This window comes from Haemorhous mexicanus, chromosome 4 (genome assembly GCF_027477595.1).
Source record: "Haemorhous mexicanus isolate bHaeMex1 chromosome 4, bHaeMex1.pri, whole genome shotgun sequence".
Lineage (NCBI taxonomy): Eukaryota > Metazoa > Chordata > Aves > Passeriformes > Fringillidae > Haemorhous > Haemorhous mexicanus.
Genome location: NC_082344.1, coordinates 46,093,212 through 46,114,697, shown reverse-complemented (window position 1 = coordinate 46,114,697; position 21,486 = coordinate 46,093,212). Strand labels below are relative to the sequence as shown.

At 36.4% G+C, this 21,486-nt stretch overlaps 1 protein-coding gene across 3 annotated transcripts in view; it reads left to right on the top strand.

The window, feature by feature from the left end:
* The window catches only part of FAT1 (FAT atypical cadherin 1), a 102,761-nt gene that overhangs the window by 65,418 nt on the left and 15,857 nt on the right, over positions 1 to 21,486 (top strand). For all 3 annotated transcript variants that reach the window (XM_059844678.1, XM_059844679.1, XM_059844680.1), the window contains exons 8-18: positions 2,860 to 3,135; positions 3,343 to 3,553; positions 6,015 to 10,082; positions 10,681 to 10,877; positions 12,218 to 12,371; positions 13,787 to 14,020; positions 15,136 to 15,525; positions 16,732 to 16,946; positions 17,348 to 17,485; positions 17,777 to 17,920; positions 20,283 to 20,480. In XM_059844678.1, the coding sequence (XP_059700661.1) occupies positions 2,860 to 3,135; positions 3,343 to 3,553; positions 6,015 to 10,082; positions 10,681 to 10,877; positions 12,218 to 12,371; positions 13,787 to 14,020; positions 15,136 to 15,525; positions 16,732 to 16,946; positions 17,348 to 17,485; positions 17,777 to 17,920; positions 20,283 to 20,480 (6,225 nt within the window). The remainder of the gene's footprint in view (positions 1 to 2,859; positions 3,136 to 3,342; positions 3,554 to 6,014; positions 10,083 to 10,680; positions 10,878 to 12,217; positions 12,372 to 13,786; positions 14,021 to 15,135; positions 15,526 to 16,731; positions 16,947 to 17,347; positions 17,486 to 17,776; positions 17,921 to 20,282; positions 20,481 to 21,486) is intronic.

Sequence of the window (21,486 nt, the reverse complement as noted above, 5' to 3'; positions counted from 1 at the left end):
TTTTAATGACCTGTCACGGGATTTGTTTCATTTTGTCAAGGTGTCTCTCCTGTACTGCAGGAGTGGAGGTAGTGAATCTACCTTCCCACCAGTGAGTGTCAAACAGAAGGGGTTAATTCCTTCCCCCTGCCCTTATTAAAGCAGCCCAGTGTGCAGAGTTAGACAAGTTACCAAAAGGGAACCCATCAGGTCGCATTATGCTTGTCCACCAGAATTTGTGCAGGGGCATAAAGTAATAACATCACTGAGAGAAAAATGAATCCTAGAGTATGTAGATAAAACACTTTTCACTTTAAGATAAACTTTGGATTTTGCGTCCATTTTAAATGACTGCACTAATATATGAAGTTGTGTATTTGTAGTTGTGTTTACCAGTGTGGAGAAAAACTGCAGCCTGAGCAATCAATGTGACAAGTAATGGAATACCTGAGCTAACCATTTGTAGTGACTGAGTCACTCTGTTTATGTCTTAGCAATATTTTTTTTAAATAATTCATATTTAATAATGCGGTACGTTTTGAGGAGCTAACTCCTTATCTGTTTAGCCCAACAGTACTTTTTGGAGCATTTCTCCTTATGTGTCATTTTAATTGCTTCACTACCTAATACCAGAGCTGATGCTAAATCCTGATCAATGACTCACTTTTCATTGGATATATGATTAGACCTGTAGGTACTGATGCTGTTTTTACAATCACTACATTTCTGCAATTTAACTTAGTCATTTACATGGGGGGTTTTGTGGTGCTCCATTCTAGTAATGCTGTTTTTCTTTATTTGTTTGTGTATTACCAACAGCACAGGTAGCCATGTCTTCTGCTCCAAAGCTTTGCTTAACAGAATTGCTCTGTAGTTGCACACCTTCTCACTTCCCATTTTAACTTAAGTTTCTGTGTTTCCTCATTTGGGAGTGGAAATAGACATGAATTTAAATAAAAATTTCAATTTAAATGTATTGCATTTGACACCTCATCTTTTCACTTTGTTTTGTTTGTTTTTTTTTTTTTTTTTTTTTTTTTTTTAATGAGTCTGACCTTAATAATTTATTGGTGGTTGAAAGTTAACAAAAAAATTGGTGATGAGTTCATTTTGAAAGCACAGTATCCATTAATGAAGTGTTGTAAATGGCCTTTAAAACTTTCATTTATGCAATTTTTTTAATAGTTTGATTTGTATTGAGTGTTGGGGGTTTATATTTTTTTAATTGTTTTTTCATCTTCATTTGCTATAATTTTTAATTTTCCTGAGCACAATCATTCAGTGAAGAGCTGTTTTTACTCAAATACTTTGTGAGTGTATTAGACCTCTCTGTCTTACTTCTTCCAAGAGACATTAAAATGTATTTTATTTATACAAAATTTAAAAGAAACTAACAGCAATGCTTGTGCTGCTTTATTGCAGCCTGTTTAATCATTACAATGTAAAAAGATCACATTTTAAACATAATACTTACTCTTCCTTTGCATTTTCCAATTGCTTCTTTTAGTTAATGTATTTAAAAACTTCTCCTAATATGTATCCTGGGTCACATACCATTAATATTTCTCCCCACTGAAAGTCAATATTTAGTCTAACTCTTTGTTTCTTTTCTTTAATCTGTTTCTAATCCATGACAAAACCAAACTCCTTAGTCTCCATAGCAACATCTTGCAAGGGATTTTATCAGTGAGCCAAACGATTCATTTTTAGAGTAAGATGCTAGTTTTGCAAGGCTGACATTTCTTCTTCCTGTAGCAAGAGGTATGGCATTTCCTAATTATTTGCCACTATCAGGATTCTATCAGTAGAATTTAGTTTCTACTGCATGCAGTTTGGTACCTTGCCTAAATTACATCTGTAGACTCCACCAGTTACCAATGGAAAGCAGTGTCTTCAAAGAGCAATTTAACCCACTTACAGAATTGTAAGTCCCTATTTTAAAAACCTGTTTATATATAGACCTTAACAAATGTATACAAAGCTCCTAACCTTTGGATGGATAAAAGCATGGCTGTATGTGCAGCACATAAAAACCTGAATTTAGCTGTGTGTTGCTGGAGCTTTGCTGTCTACTTGCCAACTCCTTTGCATTGCTGTTACTTGTCTGATGTTATCGCTGTTGAAGGAATAGGATGATGGCTGTCTTATCCTTTCCATAAAAATCTTTGATGCTGTGTAAAGCAAGTGGGGCTGCAAGGATCTCTTGTGGTTCCAGTGAGCAATATTTTACAAGGACGCAATTTGAAGCATCAGATTTAATTGAACTGTAACTTCAGAGAAATTGTGTCAGTTACCAGTAAGCTTTGCTAAAATTGGGCTAACTTGCTAGAGAATAGTAAACAAAACCACCTGCAGTTCTTTGAAATAATGCACTTTTGTGGCAATTCCACCACTTCCCTATTCTTGCCTAGGCTTGCAGATGTGAGGGGCTGAATGAGGACTCGTTTTATGTGAGGGCAAGGAGGAGTATTATGCATGCACTGCCTTGAAAAAGCATTGCTTAAAATTGTAAATTTGCACCCCAAAACAGTATTTTTACCCACTCTAGGATCCATATTGTATATTTTAAATTTTTAATCCCAAAATTAACAAGGATTTTTTTTTTTTCTGTCTTCCTTTGGACAAATATCATTCCCTTTAAGATGTCTTATCTAAGATGTTTCTGATTGTACAGATTTCTGGTTTGCCTTTGGGGAAGGTGAGGCAGATTTGGCTTTATTGACATTCTTCTTCCCTTCACATCTTGGATCTCTTCTCCTCTCAGCAAAATAAAATTGTCTTGCTTCAGTATTATGGTCTGATTTTTAATGAAATATCCTCCTTTCATTTCTTTTTACCAAATATCATCAATGTTTTCCCCTTCCCATTGTATCATTTCAGGTGTACATCAAAGTTATAGACACAAATAATCACAGGCCTCAGTTTTCTGCTTCAAAATATGAAGTTGTTATACCTGAGGATACCTTACCAGAGACAGAAATTCTGCAAGTCAGTGCCACAGACAGAGATGAGAAGAATAAACTGATTTATACTATGCAGGGTAGCACTGATCCCATTAGTCTTAAGAAATTTCGTCTGGACCCTGCAACTGGCTCCCTTTATACCTCAGAAAAACTGGATCATGAGACCATGAACCAGCATATTCTCACAATAATGGTAAGTATGCATGAGATTTCTTCTGCTGTGAATTACACACAGATACTTTTTAATGTCATTTTACTTTGTCCCCATAATTGAAACATTTATTTGCCCGTTTAATTTTTGTGCAGTCTTTGTGTCTGATTGCACCTGGAATGATTGCTAATGCCTGGTGAACCACTGAAATTGCAGTGCTAATTCCTGGCGATGTGCTGACTGTTGCAGGTTCGAGACCAAGATGTTCCCGTGAAGCGCAACTACGCCAGAGTGGTCGTTAATGTCAGCGACACAAACGATCACGCCCCGTGGTTCACCAGCCCTTCCTATGAAGGACGAGTGTATGAGTCAGCAGCTGTTGGATCAGCAGTGCTCCAGGTTACAGCATTAGATAAGGACAAAGGAAAAAATGCAGAAATTGTGTACTCTATTGAATCAGGTATATTCGCTTTCTTACATTTTCAGTCCGTTGAACTCGCTGGTAGTTTTTCAACTGTAGATGTGTGCAAACATATCTGTGAGAAAAGGGGGGCAGTGCAGGTTTATGTGCCATATTCTGAGAGATGTATTGAAGATACAGACTCAGAGTACTTAAAGAAAACTGCAAATATTCATCTATATCTTTTAGCTATTTATGTTATCCTCTAGATACATTTGGCATATTTTAGTAGTAGGGGAAGAAAAAGCCATCTTGAAAAGCTCAACAGGAGTAATTTCTTTAGAAATTACAGAATCTGTAATTTCTGTAAGAAATCATTCCATTCAGGTTTAAAAATGCATTCTGTTTTAATATTGTAGGTCTTATTTTCTGTGGCATAGGCAAAGCAAGGATTTGATGAATAGAATAAGAGCCTGAGACAAGTACTTTTGTGTTTAATATAATGCAGAAGTAAGGACCTCAAAAATAGCTTGAATATACATGTTCCAAACTCCTAATTAATCCTAGCTTTTAAGGTAAATTTTTTGATAGACACAGCAAAGAAGGGGTTGCTTTCTATACTTGCCTCTGATTTTAGTAGTGGGACTGCTATTCTAGCTTATTAAAATATTTGAGAAATTCCTTAAGAGTTGGTCAATTTGGCATTGACTCCTTCCAGATTGCAGGCCAGGAAAGAACTGTTCCTTATTTTTAACCTCAGAGCATCTTTCTGAACTTGCCTACAATAATCTAGTTCAAATTGTGGCAATTTTTAATATTGGAAATCAGGATGACATTGATTGAGTTCACTTACCAGACTGAAGTGGGTTTTGATTCAGTCCATTAAATCTGAATTAATACAAGTTTGCCAATACAATTATCAAGGTCCTGAACTTTGTAGGCACCATGACTAGAAAAGAAAAAGTTATTTGAATTTCATTCCTTATGTGAAATACTGCTTTCAAGGTAAAAAATAATTTAAAATAAAATTCCCAGTAACAATCATAAGAGACTATATATTAAAGAGAACAACAGCAGGCAAAAAGTTACTCAGTTTCTGTTGCATTCAAGGTGATATGTGCTTTTTTTTTTATTTTACATAAATTACTGTGTAAAGGATAGGAAATATTTAGCATGAATATTTTCTTTTTCTTCCCCAAAGTGCTGGTTTCATATGAAAGAATACTTTAACACTGTATTAAAACAAAGCTGTGATTATGATCAAGAATGAATGTTTTTGAGTGCCTCATAACTTGTTTAAACTACCTGAGATTTTTATGTCATTTCTAGAAATACGACATTTACTAAGCAGGACACCAACGTCCACAAAATTTTTCTCTTGCCTTTCCCATTTTGTTAGGGCTTGTTTTATGAGTGCCAAACAATGGCAAGAAAAAATGTATGTGCCTGCAGTCTAGAATGAAGTGACATGCTGTTCTGTTCCTTTTTTCTAGCTTTTTGTAGGAGTAAATGTAAGACCTGTGAAGTTTATTTTATAGGGTGGTGATCTACTGGGAGGTTAAAGCATTATAATTGATATTCTAAGCAAATGGAGGGAGCATTCCTTAAATGCTTGTAATGGTTGCTTAGATTTGTAATGGGATATTCTAAGAATGCCACTGTGTTTAGAGTCGCCTCTAAAAAGCCCAAAAATACCCAACCAAAAAAAACACCAACAGTAAAAAAAAAACCAAATGAAACACAAAACTTCCTTCTTGCCTACCTGTGTGCAGAACTCAGTTGTTTTTAAAGGTTTTTTTTTTCATGTTGGGATCATAGCTTTAGTCATATTGGTTTTTAGGTAAGTAAAATGTTAGCATATTTAATACATGAGCAGGGTCTTGTATGCTGTGTAGTTCATCTGTAAATTTCCAAATTTGAAGCAAACAAGTGTTTATATTAAATGGCAGCTGGTTCTTCTCAGCAGGCATTATTTTTCTTCTAATACAGTCACAGGGAATAACTTGTCTGTGTATCAATAGGAAATTAAGAGAGAGGTAACTATTTGTCCAATTTAAAAAGTTTGGTTTTGAAGCAGTCATTTAAATAATATTTGTATAATCAATTAAGATTCACAAGGGTTTGTTACAGCCCTACTTTTTTTCTTGTCCGAAACATTCCAGTTGTTTTAGATTATAAAATGTAACTTTTATTCCAGTAATGTTAACTTCTGAGTATAAGTTCCTTTCAGCTAGAGTTGATATTTAAGTTTGCTAAAAGTAAATTTTTGCATTTATTTTCAAGTCTTGGATGGCTTTGCTAACTATATTTTATGTGGTATTTCCACAAGTAAAGTTAGAATTACTGCCAGCTCTTGATTACAGAAAACTTTCCAGACAGGCTAACAAATGTTCATCAAGCAAAAATAAGAAATTTTCATAGCCTCTGTTTCATCTACGTCTCTTTAAGTATCGAGCTAAATAAACAGTCATCCCTTAAATTCTCTATACTTCTTTCTTAATTGCTTTTTCTTTCTTCACAGGGAATATTGGAAATTCCTTCCTCATTGATCCCATTTTGGGTATGATTAAAATTGCAAAGGAATTAGATCGTAGTAACCAGGAAGAATACAACCTGATGGTAAAAGCTACAGATAAAGGACATCCTCCAATGAGTGAAGTGACCTCTGTGCACATATTTGTAACAGTTTCTGATAATGCCTCACCAAAATTCACAGCCAAAGAATATTCTACAGAAATCAGCGAAAGTGCCAACATTGGCAGTTTTGTTGGAATGGTTACAGCATACAGTCAGTCTTCTGTAGTTTATGAAATAAAAGATGGTAATACAGATGATGCCTTTGCTATCAATCCCAACTCAGGTGTCATTGCTACTCAGAAGATACTTGATTTTGAGACTTTGCCTTTTTATGCTCTTACTGTGCAAGGAACAAACATGGCTGGCTTGTCCAGTAATGCAACAGTTTTGGTACATCTTCGGGATGAGAATGACAATGCACCAATTTTCATGCAGGCTGAATATACAGGACTCATCAGTGAATCAGCTTCAATTAACAGTGTGGTTCTGACTGACAAGAATATCCCGTTAGTAATTCGAGCTACAGATGCTGATAAAGAATCTAATGCTTTGCTTGTTTATCAAATTGTTGAACCATCTGTCCGCCAGTATTTTGCCATTGATTCCAGCACTGGTGCCATTCGGACAGTAATGAGTCTGGACTATGAGGAGACAAATATTTTCCGCTTTTCAGTACAAGTACATGATACAGGGATACCACGTCTACATGCGGAATATGCAGCTAATGTTACTATTTATGTGATTGACATCAATGATTGCCCTCCTGTGTTTTCAAGAGAGCTATATGAGACATCCCTTCTGGTTCCAACTTATAAAGGCGTGAAAGTCATCAGCGTAAATGCCACTGATGCAGATTCAGGCATTTTTTCCCAATTAATTTATTCCATTATTGAAGGCAACATTGGAGAAAAATTTTCAATAAACCCTAAGACTGGAGATATAACAGTACAAAACACAACTCAGTTAAGAAGCAGATATGAATTAACAGTGAGAGCATCTGATGGCAGATTTGCAAGCATTGCATCTGTAAAAATTAATGTGAAAGAAAGCAAAGCAAGCCAGCTGAAGTTCACACAGAGTTCTTACTCTGCAACAGTGCAGGAGAATTCCACAGAGGCAAAAACAATAGCTGTTGTTACTGCTATAGGGAATCAAATAAATAAGCCTTTGTTCTACCATATTCTAAATCCAGACAGCAGATTTAAAATAAGCCAAACTTCAGGAGTCCTTTCAACAACGGGAATACCATTTGATCGTGAACAGCAAGAATCTTTTGATGTGGTCGTGGAAGTGACAGAGGAAAATAAACCATCAGTTGTTGCACACATTGTAGTTAAAGTCACAGTAGAGGATGTAAATGATAATGTTCCATTTTTTGTCAATCTTCCATATTATGCTGCTGTTAAAGTAGACTCTGAAGCAGGCCATGTTATTCAGCGAGTGACAGCAGTAGATAAAGATACAGGCAAAAATGGAGAGGTGCGTTACTATCTCAAAGAACATCATGAGCATTTCCAAATTGATCCCACTGGTGAAATCTCCCTGAAGAAGAAGTTTGAACCAGACACACTAAATAAGGAGTATCTGGTCACAGTAGTGGCAAAAGATGGAGGAGACCCTGCATTTTCAGCTGAAGTTACAGTCCCAATTACAGTTATGAGTAAAGCTATGCCAGTGTTCGAAAAGCCTTTCTACAGTGCAGAGATACCAGAAAACATCCAGCTCCACAGTCCTGTGGTACATGTACAAGCAAACAGCCCTGAAGGACTCAAGGTGTTTTACAGCATCACAGGTGGAGATCCTTTCAATCAGTTCACTATCAACTTCAACACTGGAGTTATAAATGTTGTTGCCCCTCTTGACTTTGAGTCTCATCCAGCCTATAAACTGAGTGTTCGAGCAACTGACTCCCTAAATGGGGCGCATGCTGATGTGTTTGTAGACATAATAGTGGAAGACATCAATGATAATCCTCCTGTGTTTGCAGAGCAGTCTTACATTGCAACACTTTCTGAAGCATCTGTGGTTGGAACGTCTGTTGCGCAAGTGAGCGCTACAGATGCCGATTCTGGAACCAACAGGGGAATTTCCTATCACTTGGTTGAGGATAATAGTGAAAGTCATAACTACTTTCACATAGATAGCAGCACTGGACTCATTCTTACAGCAAAAACCTTGGACTATGAACAAATTAAGCAACACAAGTTGCTAATAAGGGCCATAGATGGTGGCATGCTGCCCTTGAGCAGTGATACTATTGTAACTGTGGATGTAACTGATCTCAATGATAACCCCCCTCTTTTTAGCCAATTGCTTTATGAAGCCAAAATTAGTGAACTGGCTCCTCGAGGACATTTTGTGACATGTGTACAAGCCTCAGATGCAGACAGTTCAGATGTTGACAAGCTGGAATACTCCATTCTGACAGGCAATGATCAGAAGAATTTTGTGATTGATAGTAAAACTGGCATTATCACCATCTCAAACCTACGCAGACAGACTCTGAAGTCACATTATAATCTTAATGTGTCGGTTTCTGATGGCGTCTTCAGAAGCTCAGCCCAAGTCCATATAAGTGTAATCAGTGCCAACATGCACAGTCCTGTTTTCAGCCAGAATGAGTATGAGGTCGAACTAGCTGAAAATGCTCCAGTGCATACTTTGGTTACTGAAGTTAAAGCAACGGATGAAGACTCTGGTACACATGGTCACATCACTTACCACATTGTAAATGACTTTGCCAAAGACAGATTTTATACAAACGAGAGAGGGCAGATATTTACCTCTGAAAAGCTTGACCGTGAAACACAAGCAGAAAAAGTAATTGCCATTAGTTTAATGGCCAAAGATTCCGGAGGGAAAGTTGCTTTCTGTACTGTTAATGTAATACTTACAGATGACAATGATAATGCTCCTCAATTCCGAGCAACAGAGTATGAAGTAAATATCGGGACTGATGTTCCACGGGGTACTTCTGTCATTAAAGTCTGGGCAGCTGATGCTGATGAAGGTACAAATGCAGACATCACATATTCTATTGAAGCAGAGTCTGAAAACGTAGAAGAGAATTTAGAAATTGATTCATTGTCTGGTATAATTACTACAAAAGAAAGCTTAATTGGTTTGGAAAATGAGTTTCTTACTTTCCTTGTTAGAGCAATTGATGGTGGATCCCCCCAAAAAGAGTCAGTTGTTCCTGTCTATGCTAGAATACTCCCACCAGAAGTGCCTACTCCAAAATTTTCAGAACCATTTTATTCTTACACCGTCTCTGAGGACATTCCAATTGGAACCGTGATAGATGTTATCAAAGCAGAGCATAATCAGACTTTAGTATATAGTCTGATTAAAGGGAACACTCCTGAAAGCAACAAAGATGACTTTTTTGTGATTGACCGACAGACTGGAGAGTTGAAACTTGAGAAGAATCTTGATCATGAAACAACTAAGTGGTACCAGTTCTCAGTTCAAGCACAGTATGCAAATGAAGATTATAATGTTGTTTCCTCAGTAGAGGTTAGCATTCAAGTAAAAGATGCAAATGATAACAAACCCATTTTGGAGTCCAACCCATATGAAGCATTCATTGTAGAAAACACTCCAGCTGGAACAAGAGTCATACAGGTTAAAGGAACTGACTTAGATTCAGGACTCAATGGGCAGGTTACTTACAGCTTGGATCCTTCTCAAGAGCTAGACATTATAGAGTCTTTTGCCATAAACATGGAAACTGGCTGGATTACCACTCTGAAAGAACTTGATCACGAGAAACGGGACAAATACAAGATCACAGTGGTTGCATCTGACCGGGGTGAAAAAATTCAGCTGTCTTCTATGGCTGTGGTTGAAGTTACTGTCACAGACGTGAATGACAATCCTCCACGGTTCACTGCAGAGATATATAAAGGAACAGTCAGTGAGGATGATCCTCCTGGTGGGGTAATTGCCATCCTGAGTACAACAGATGCTGATACAGAAGAAACCAATAGACAAGTCTTTTATTACATCACAGGTAGGTAGTCTTTTTTGGGTAATATCAGAATAACTGCTTGAGTGGTGCTGGAAGGATGGGAGATACAGCTTAATCTTTGAAGAGATTGGAAAGTGTTTGAAACCATAGAGCTCTAAAGAAAGAATGTGTGTGTCTTAATATGAATATTAAAAACTTCTGTGGAAAAATGAATTTTAGTTGGCTTTTTTTCATGGGTGCCTTGCTTAAGATGCCTTTCTCTGTATATTATTTATATATAAAATTTTATTTAAAAAACTATACTTAGATTAGTGATGCAGTTAAAGAACAAATGAAAGAAATTTCACAAAATAATAGGCTGTTAATTTCCAGTGGAGTACTTTATTGTTTCTGTTTAGTGTATGTCATGATATGATGTTTTCTATAATGCTACATGAATTTCTAAATTAATTTTTATAGATTCTGTTGGCTACAGTTGAATTGGTTGTGTGAGCATCTTCTGACAATTTCTACCTGGGAAATGAAGCTGTTTCCTCATAAAGCCACAGAAAGTGCCTGCTTTTTTCTGGGTTTTTTGTTTTTTTTTTCTTTTCTATACCTTAATTTTGATAGAGTAATAGTATTTCTTTTCATATTTCAGGAGGTGATCCTTTGGGACAGTTTGCTATTGAAAATTTACAAAATGAATGGAAGGTCTATGTCAAAAAGCCTCTGGACAGGGAAGAAAAGGATAATTATCTTCTAAATATTACAGCTACTGATGGGACCTTTGCAGCTAAAGCTGTGGTGGAGGTTAAAGTCCTTGATGCTAATGATAATAGCCCTGTTTGTGAAAAGGTAGGCAGAGTCTTGTATCTTCCATTACCAGCTGCTTTCATACATAAAATTTACATTTTCTCTGAAATTGCTTCTCAGGAGACTGACAAATAGCTGTTCCTTTTAAACCAGTAACAAAAATTTGGACTACTAAGATAGAATGCTGTCAAATAAAAGATACTTCACAGACAGATTTTTTAAAAATCCAAAACCAATTCATCGCCACTCAGTGGGTATTTGAGAGATAAAAGGAGAATTGTAGTACATTTCTCCTATGTTAATTCTTTTCCAAAAAGAATTATTTTAAGCTGCAGCCATCATCATTCATATGCTCTATTTTATGAAAGAAGCAAAGTTTTAAAGAAAGCTGAATCCCATTGCTTAGTTGAAATATGTGTGTATTTCCTGTGATAAAAGAGTTGAAAAGAGTGGAACATCACTCTGCAATTGCAGTCAACAGCACCAAAAATCTGTAAGCCATAAATGTTTTCTTGTTACAAAGCTGTCTGCCTTACCAGATTTTTATAGTCTGCAAAAATGGACATGAAAAATAAGGAATGGAAAAAACTCAGGAAGATAGCCCCTGCAAAATGTGTTACTGCCTCATTTGGACTTTTCATGGTTGAACACAGATTGCATATTACTGGGTTGAAATCTTCCCATGTACTAGGAAGGACAAGTATACAGTGAACAGAAGATTCTTTTTCTTAGTTGATGTTTATGTTGGTTACTTCTCTGTAAATGGTTGCAGTTATACATAGACTGGCAAGTCAGTATTTTCAGCTTTTTTTCCCTTTTATTTTCCCCTTTGTTAATATTGTTGTTACAAGGCTTAGTGCTTCTAATGTAATGCACATTCCTGGCATGGTTGGGCTGTAAGAGTGCTTAGTGCCAATAAATTCTGAATCTTTTTCCTTATTTTTAATTTAATCTAGAAGTTTTTCTGTCAATAAAAGAGCGGATATCAATTTCTTGTAGCCTGAGACAGACTAGAAAAGACGATCCACCAAAAGAGAAAAATGAAATTAGCAAAAATTTATAACTGCTATTTTGGGAACACATTTTATTATTAGTTAATCAGTTAGAAGTGTTTAGAGTTCTGAGCAATGCACTAATGTTCAAAAATCCCTATAGCTGCAGTATTAAATACCTTTCTGAATAATTGAATAAATGTGAAGTAATTAATTAGAAAATCATAAGTTCTTTTAATTTTCAGTTATTTCATCCTCTGGTTCACATGATATGTTAGCAGACATTCAAACAGAATGTTATTTCTTCTATCATTCCTTCTTCCCCTCCCCTTTCCAAGCTCTGCTTACTTCATATGTTTAGTTTTTCAATGTAACTGTGAAATCTTGCAGACTTTATATGCTGATTCAGTTCCTGAAGATGCCCTTCCTGGCAAGCTGATAATGCAGGTGTCTGCTACAGATGCAGATATTCGTTCCAATGCAGAAATTACTTACACACTGCATGGCACAGGAGCAGAAAAATTCAGACTTGCTCCAGACACAGGTAATAATACTTTATACATTATACAAGACTCCAGTCACCTCATTTTGTAAAATGCTTTTCTATTACATTAAGACATAAATGTCAGTCGTTAAAACTTTCCACTAAGGGTTGGTTTAATGTACATCGGTTTAAGATATGAGTTTCTACTACACAAACACTAATAATAAATTGAATAAAGTCAGTCAAAAGGCAAGTATTTTAATTTATGAGGAACTAAAGCGTAAACAGGGTAATTGCCCTGGAGCCTGAAACCTCCATGCTGAAGGGACTGGAATGTATGCCATAAATTTTGCTCTTTTTATACTCACTGTAGTAACAGCAATAATGGTTTGTAACTGTGAAATATCTTCATTCAGATTTTCTTTGCCATCTTTTTTTTTTGGAAAATTAAATGAGATGAGATTAGGTGGAGCAACAAATTTCCTTTCCATAGCAAACTCCAGAAGTGCCCCCAGTTTTATTGGAATGAGACTAACTCAAAAGTATAAATGAGATCAACTTTTAACTTGCTTCACTTCGGTCTTCATGGCATTTGTGTGTTTTGTATTACACTATGGCCAAAATCCTATACTGTGCAGGGTGCAGTAGACAAGCAGTAGGAAGGTAAACAGTGTAGAAAAAACAGAATAAGATGAATACAAAAATGTAATGCAAGTAGAAGAGATTAGAAAACTTCAGTGACAAAATAAATAAGAAGGACCTTACTTCATGTGTTTGGGGCGTACTTTTGAGTTTGAATGTCACCTGTGTGATGTGCTACTGTGTTGTTACATAAATTGAGACTTGGTAGGACTGGAATGCTCACAAAAAGTGTTTCATAATACTTTTTTGAACTGTTTATAAGGTGACAATGACTCCACATAGTAGTAGCCTCTCATGTCACTTTAGAAAGAAAGTATGTGTTAGAGGTCTACAGGTTTGTCTGTAGTAGCAGTTAAGACCTTGTTGTGAATAGCTGTGTTTATTAATGGAATATTAGAGGAGGAAATATCAATACCTGTGGAAGGAATACAACTAAATAGCTGAGAAAAACTGGGCGTGGATTTAACCTTGCATTTTTTTTAAAGCCAGAGTTCTAATACTTTAATTTACTTTGCACAGACACACATAGTTTTTTGCATGTATACACATTCTCTCTCTGCACTATCAGAGAGTTTAACTTTACCTAATTTCTGTTTCAAGACCATTAGAAAAAAAAAAAATTTTAGTTCTTAATCTTTTCAAGCTGAAAAGGCAGGTCAATTACATGCTTTGCCCAAAGTGGAGCTCATTAATACAGCTGTTGACTTAGCCACTGATGAAATTACTGTAAACAAGCAAGTTGTTGTTTAGCTACTCTGATTTTAGGGGAAAACATGTTAGGGATACTTAAGCCTTGCAATTTGCATCAACTTAACGTGTTATGCTGTTTGTAGGTGAACTGAAAACATTAATGGCACTTGATCGTGAGCAGCAAGCAGTTTATCATCTTCTAGTGAAAGCCACGGATGGAGGAGGAAGATTCTGCCAAGCTAACATTATCCTAACTCTGGAAGATGTGAATGATAATGCCCCAGAATTTACAACAGACACTTACTCCATTACAGTATTTGAAAACACAGAGCCTGGAACCCTTTTGACAAGAGTGCAGGCAACAGATGCAGATGCAGGTATGCGTTCTTTGACTGATACTTTTGTCATGTTCTCAGACTTACAGTATTATTTCTTTAGTTTTATCCTGAGAGGTGTCAAGTGTTTCAGTAGAGCTGACAGATGTTCAATACCATTCAGGATTAGACTCCTGAAAGATATATTTTGGTCTACTAAATCATTTAACACCTGACTTTCATGTCTGAGTAGTTTGGAAGACATCCCTGTGGTGTCTTTGCAAAAAGGAGGGGAAGAGGGAGAGACAAAATGTAGGGAATTTTAACTGTCATAAGGTATTAATGCTATGATCGATTAGGTTCATCCTTTTACTCCTGATGTAAGTAATGGGACTATCAAGCCATGTCTGTTCATGAAAATGGGCATTCGTGGATTTTTGTGCTTCTCAGGCCAGCCATCGATGATCATACCATCAAGAGAACGCTGGTCAACTGTAGCTTTATGTATATGCTCTTAAGATTTTTACTGTCTCTTTGCCTTCATTGTTCAGGTGCAAATATTTAAGTGAACATGAACTAAAAATGACATCAGAAAGAGTTTGTTCATAGGCTTTGTTGTAAGGAACACAGCAGCATTTAAGGTGTATGATTTCTGCATCTCATCAGTTTCTTAATTGAATAGTATTAATGAAAAGTTTCCTCAGTTTTCTAAAACAGCTGACCTGCTTAGTGCTATGATGAAGCTAGGTTGCTCATTTGAAAGGTAACAGACAGTTGTTTTCATACTTGTAGTTTTTGAGGCTCAGGTGGACCAAAATATTTGCCCCTAAAATCTATAAGGTTTTTGTTTGTTTTATAAAGAAATGGTGCTCAAAATTATTCTCCTGTTAATTTTGGGCATGATTCTTAAATAAATGTACTGGTTTTGAGTCTAGTCAATTGATGCAACCTAACTCTCCCATATCCTCCTCTGTTATATCAGTGCAGTGAAGTGTTATCTTAATGTTTTTTGGAAGTAATTCTGCCCCTCACAAGAGATTTTAACTCTTTCTGAAATGTATTTTAACATGAATAATAAGATTTAGCATGCGTGTCTTATTTTCATGGCTATCAGATGGATTATTCTGTTGTGTATTTTAAAGGCTGCTTCATACTTGAAAATTGTTTTCAAAATGCAGGGTTGAACCGTAAAATCCATTATGCACTGGTGAACTCTGCAGAGGGGCAGTTCTCTATTGATGAATTCTCTGGAATCATTCGTTTGGAGAAGCCTTTGGATCGGGAATTACAAGCTGTGTACACGTTAACTTTGAAGGCTACAGATGAAGGCTTACCGAGAAGACTGTCTTCAACAAGTAGTCTTATAGTTTCTGTTTTGGATATTAATGATAATCCACCCGTATTTGAGCATAGGGAGTATAGTGCAAGTGTATCAGAGGACATTTTGGTTGGAACTGAAGTTCTCCAGATCTATGCTGCAAGCAGAGACATTGAAGCCAACGCTGAAATCACATACTCAATAGTCAGTGGGAATGAACATGGAAAATTCAGCATCGATTCAACAACAGGTAACAGGTTACAACTGTGAATATTACTTCAGGCCAGGCAAGCACCATGCCATGCTGACTTCCTCCATAGTTCAGCCAGGTTATGTACAATCTGTTTGCTTCATCCCAGCTGTAAAGTTGCTGCTGATGTCTTTTCACCCATTTTGCCAGCATGCTTACTAGAGGAGTGCAGTAAAATGTAGAATGGGAAATTTATTCGTTGCTCCTATTTATTGGATTATTACTTGGATTAGGTTCATTTCTAAGGGTTTCCTAACTGGAAACTCCCTACTCTGGGGCAGGCAGGTGGAAAGACATAGATCTGTAATGAGAAACATAATAGTCTTTCCACAAAAGGTATATAATCAGAAGGAATGGCCAGGCTTGGCAAAAGAAGGATAGAAATAAAATTGGTTGGGAAGACTAGTCGTTGGTCCACAAAGGCAGTAATCCTAGAGAAGTTTGATATGGCGTTAAAGAGAGCTTGGAATTGGAATATTATGTTCAACCATACGTCCAGCATGGCAGTGGAGATTTTAGGCTTGTATGATAGTCAGATTTAGTCTCAGGGACTATTTAGGTTATGTTGAGAATTTTTCCTTATTAATGACGATTCTTTGTTAAAAATCAATAAATACCTCAGTTTTAGTTTTGTTTACTTATATAGTTCTTTTTCTAGAGCTAATTTCTCACAAAGTTGCTTGGGTTTGGGTTTTTTTATTTTTGGTTTTGTTTTTAATAAGATTTCTACCCAAAAGTTAATCTAATTTACTTTTAATAGTTAGTTAAACAGTTTAGTAGTTAATTGTACTAGTGTAGTGGAAATTACAGTTCCACTTTTTCAGTGGACATGCTGGTACTAAGGTATGGAAGATAAACTTCATATATTTGAAAGGAGTAAAAAAGTTCCAGAAAAACTCATCCAGCAAATCAATTTGTATGCTAGGGACTGCACTATCTTAACTAGTCAGTTAAAATCTCACATTACAAAATGTAAGCCAGGTTGTTTTAAACTGTGAATCTTTTGTGGTAATGGCAGGAACTTTGTGTCTCTTTACTTACATGTGTAAAGCACAATCATTTCACTGGGTAGCTGTAGCTTTGCAGTGACAAATCAAGCCCTGAAGAAGCTGAGTATTTGTCAGGTCAAAATAAAAAGTTGCAACACATAATACTACAACAGCAGCAGAGTTTGTGTGAGGCTTTTTTTTTCTTCTTCTTCCCTAGGAGCCATTTTTATCATTGAGAGTTTGGATTATGAAAGTTCTCATGAGTACTACTTGACAGTGGAGGCCACAGATGGAGGCACACCTTCATTAAGTGATGTTGTAACAGTGAATATTAATGTCACGGATATCAATGACAATTCTCCAGTGTTTAGCCAAGACACTTACACTGCAGTAATCAGTGAAGATGCTATGCTTGAACAATCAGTTATTACAGTACGTATGGGTTTCTTACTTGGGAATACTGTCATGATAAACAGGCTTTCAGTGTTGAAGGAATAGGTATTGATTTGAAGGTTAACATCAGTGAATAGATGTTTGCCACTGAGTGAATTGAAAATGTACTTTGAAAAAGTTTCAGAAGTAGGAACTTCAGATGCTGTGGGAAAGTAGACAAAATTTTGTGATAAGTTTATGTTCTCCTCATGAGACCACGTCTTAACTTTAAGAAGAAATTCAGGAAATCAAGTGATGGTATATTCTATTGAGGTGGCATTTCTCCTATGAACTGTGAACTCTTTTGTTAGACCAAAAGAGCTCATCTTCAGGATGAGTTTATCTGGAAGGTGCTAGAGTCTATTTCAACTGGTTTTAACTGAGACTGTCATGTCCCTTAGGTTATGGCAGATGATGCTGATGGACCTTCCAACAACCGCATTCACTACACTATTATAGATGGCAATCAAGGAAATCCTTTTACAATTGACCCTACCAGGGGTGAAATAAAAGTGACTAAGCTTCTAGACAGAGAAAAGGTGAGTTTTTGGGGTTTTAAGGCATCTGGGATTAATTTACCTACTCATAATTGGTGACCCCTGTTTTCTTACTCTAAGTTACTGTTTCATGTTCCAGAATTAATATTGCTATAGTAAAGTGCAAGCATCTGTTTATATCAGTACTTTTGGGAGGAAGAGAAAGGATTAAAAATTTGAAGGAAAGCTTTACTGGAGGTTGTGCTAAAATAATTCTTCCATAAAACAAAATGTGAGTTTGTTACTTCTTTCCTCTTCAGTAAATGTTTTTAATTTTTTTTATTAATATTTTAGATTTCAGGATATACCTTGACAGTTCAAGCTTCAGATAATGGAAGCCCACCTAAGCTTAACACAACAACAGTAAACATTGATGTTTCTGATGTAAATGATAATCCTCCAGTGTTCTCAAAAGGAAACTACAGTGTTATCATCCAGGTAAATACAACTAGTGAAGTAGTTAAATCAGTGTTATTGGACTGCAAATTTGTGACTTGAATTTTTCTGTATTTTTAATTATTTAGGGTCACCAGTGAGACTGCTTATCAAATAAGTGTTGAGGGTTTTAAAATTCCTGTTTGCACATTATGTAGAATCTTACGTTGCAAGTTGTAAGAATCACAGAATGGGTGGGGTTGGAAGGGGCCACTGTGTGTCATGTGGTCCAACCTCCCTGCTAAAGCAGGCTCATCCTAGAGCACCAGATTGAGTCCAGAATGCTCTTGAATATTTACAGTGAGGGAGACTCTCATAACCTCTCTGGGTTCTTTTTCAGATTCCTTGTGTGTGTACATGTCTATATACTATAAATTCCTTTTATGCATAGAACAATCTTGAAATCATACAGGGATGTTAAAATACATAATGATTTTGCCATTTCTTTTTAGTCTTAAGAGTTACTGCTTAGAAAAAGATCCTTTAGGTAGCTGTTACTATGAAGCTAGTGTCCTGTACCATGGCACATAGGTTAAGCCCTGATTCCCATTCGCCTCCTGTGGGATCAGCACCAGTTAGAACAAGAGTGGAATTTCATATGGCTGCATACCAATCCTTTGACTAATTTTACACTGTAGGATGGTAGCAGTAGGCCACATTCTCAAGTGTCTGGCATGTACTTGCCTGATTCAGAAAACTGCTAAAGCAAAGACAGCAGAGCCAGCGTCTCTACTTCTTGTCTTCCTAAATCCAATAGGAAATAAATGGAAGTCAACCAAGGAATTGTATTAAGACCTTTGTAGACTAATAATGTAAATGAGCTCAATCCCTTGTGTTCTTCTGCCGTTTCCTGGCCTGGTGCAGTAGATCTGTGAGGATCAGACAATGTTACCTGATGCATTGTGCCATCCTAACATACCACTTGTGTTTGAGACAAGTGTGCATCATTTGTAAAGGCAGCTTTCCAAAATAGGACAAAGTGAATATATACAGTATGCACACAGTATGCAAATAAGATGTCCTGGATCTTGCTTTTAAAAAAACTCAACCAACCAAAAAAACCAAATAAACCAACCCCAAAAAGCAAAAGCAAAAAAAAAAAAAAAACGCAAAAAAACCCCCAAAACCCAAAAAGACCCCACCAAATAAAAAAATAAACCCAAAACAACAGACTCATGTTTGTGTGCTGTCAAATGTATCTTCTTTTCCCCTATAATAGTCTTTCTTGAAATAAATGTTAATTAATATCTCACTTAAACTTCAGACTATGTAGCTAATGTCTGTACTATTTCTCTTACTCAATTAAAAAGGAAGTCCTCTTGTTTTATAGTTCATTCATATGGGCCTGCCCTAGTTGAAGGTAGCAGAGAAAAAGCTGGAGGAGTTGCCCAAGAATGCTGGTGTGCATTTCCTCTTGTATTGGAGATGGATATATTTGGACACAGTAGAAAATGTGCTTAGCTTTCAGGAAAGTCAAATTACTTTGGATGTCCAACTGTAAATATTTGTATTTTAAAGCAATCGTCCTTGTTTTGCTGAAAAGGAAAAAGCTTCAGCTTTTTGAGGTATCTGGTAGCTAAATTGACTTACTCTCTCAGAAACAGTATTGTTATCAGGAGTTTTTACATCTGTGAAAGGGACAGCATTTTGTTATCGTTGTACTTCAAAATAATGTTTCTACTTTTCTTGCTTTTCAAATAAGTATGTATATAGAGAAATGTGGCTGATACAGTAGAGCACAAGTATTCTGGGAGAGGTGTCACAAGTGTCAGATAAGGTTATATGTGTGCATGTAACATATGTGATAAGCCAATGTATGTAAAGTGTCTGTGAAACCTCAGACATCCACATGATGCAAACTTGAAGGGATTTTATGATGCAGATTTTAAAACCTGGATTTCATATGTTAACTGGATGGTGCCTGTAGCAGCCACAGCTGTAGGCAGAACTCTTAATTAGGGGCACAAGGGGTCAGATGGTGGAGTGTATTTTTCTAGTCCTCCCAACAAAGGCATTGGATTATTCTTAACAGGTGTTTTCTCTAAATTTCAAATCTTTGATGACTTGGTAATTAGGCTACAGTAATACTAATTCAGACCAGAAGTGGAAAATGTAAAGTGTCAAGGCTGACCTACCTTCAAAAATACAATACAAAGTTTTAAAAACTGCCTTTCTCCTTTTACTGGTTTTGAGTCTTAATCTCAGGGGGTTGTAGTTTCCCTGAGGCAGTATTGTCTTTTTGATTTCTCTTGTACTGATTAACTGGTTTGACAGTAATTTTTTGAGGTTTCTGTTGCAAGGAAGAAATCAGCATCAGACCATGTCCTCAATTGTAACAAAACCAATGTGTGTTATATATCTGTAGGAAAATAAGCCTATTGGATTCAGTGTGCTGCAGCTAGTGGTGACAGACAGGGATTCTTCTCACAACGGCCCTCCTTTTCTCTTCACCATCCTGACTGGAAACGAAGAGAGAACTTTTCAGATCACCCAGCAGGGCGTTCTGACCACAAGTGCTGCACTGAATCGCAAAGTGAGAGATCACTATTTGCTTCATGTTAAGGTAGGATGTTTCTGTTCTTACTGTTTTACATTGTAAGTATTGGATTAACTTTTCCCACTCGTGTTCTCTCCACCACTTGTCTTTCTGTTAGGAGATCCTGACATGCCAAGTAGTGATTTGAGGCATGTCCCATGAGGTGATGTCTTCATAGACAAAATCTGTTGGTTTAAATGCTAATCTACACAGATGCAATGGGAAGTTCAGTTAAATGCACAGTTAGAAGTAAGGTGTAAGTCAAATGTTAACTGGGTGAGTGGTCTTAATAAGCCCTTTGCCTTCTGGTTGGAATGTTGAAAAACCAGCAGGGGACAGTTCCCTGGAGTCATTTTCTATTGTCTGCAGAATTCCTCTTGCTGCTGTCGTTTTGACCCTTGAAGCTGTGTGCTGGACTAAACTCACATGATGAAAGCAGAGATATTGCACAACATAGCAGTAATGGAAAATTTTCCTGTAGTGCCACATTCTTTTTTCAGTGGCAATTGAAAACATCTTTTAAGTTTGGACCTTTTTTCATAGTATTTTCAGTAGATGTTTTTTCATAGCATTGAAACTTGCAGTGCAGTAGTTTGAGATCTCAGGATCCTGCAGTGAAAGCCACAGTAAAAAACTCAAAAAATGACCCTGAAGTGCTGTAATATTTGCTACATTTGCCATTGTTGCGCGAAAAGACCAGACCATGTCCAAGGTTACGTTAAACTAGCTAATTTCTCTCAAATACTTTTTGTAACCTAGTGTGAGAAAAGTTCAAACCAATTGTTTTAATCTTATCTAGTCCTTTTAAATTCAGGTATAAATTAAGCAGCTGGGAACAGAGGACTTAAAATTAGTAGGCTAAAAGTCAATGCTTTTAATTCTTAAACTTCATTTCCAGATTCAGGTTTTAAGAAAAATTCTTACCTTCATTTCCACATGAGGAATTTCTTTTAATCTCCAAATTATTCTTATGCATACTATTGCAGATAACTTATGAGTAAAAATGCAGTTGCAGTATTTTTGAGTAAAACTG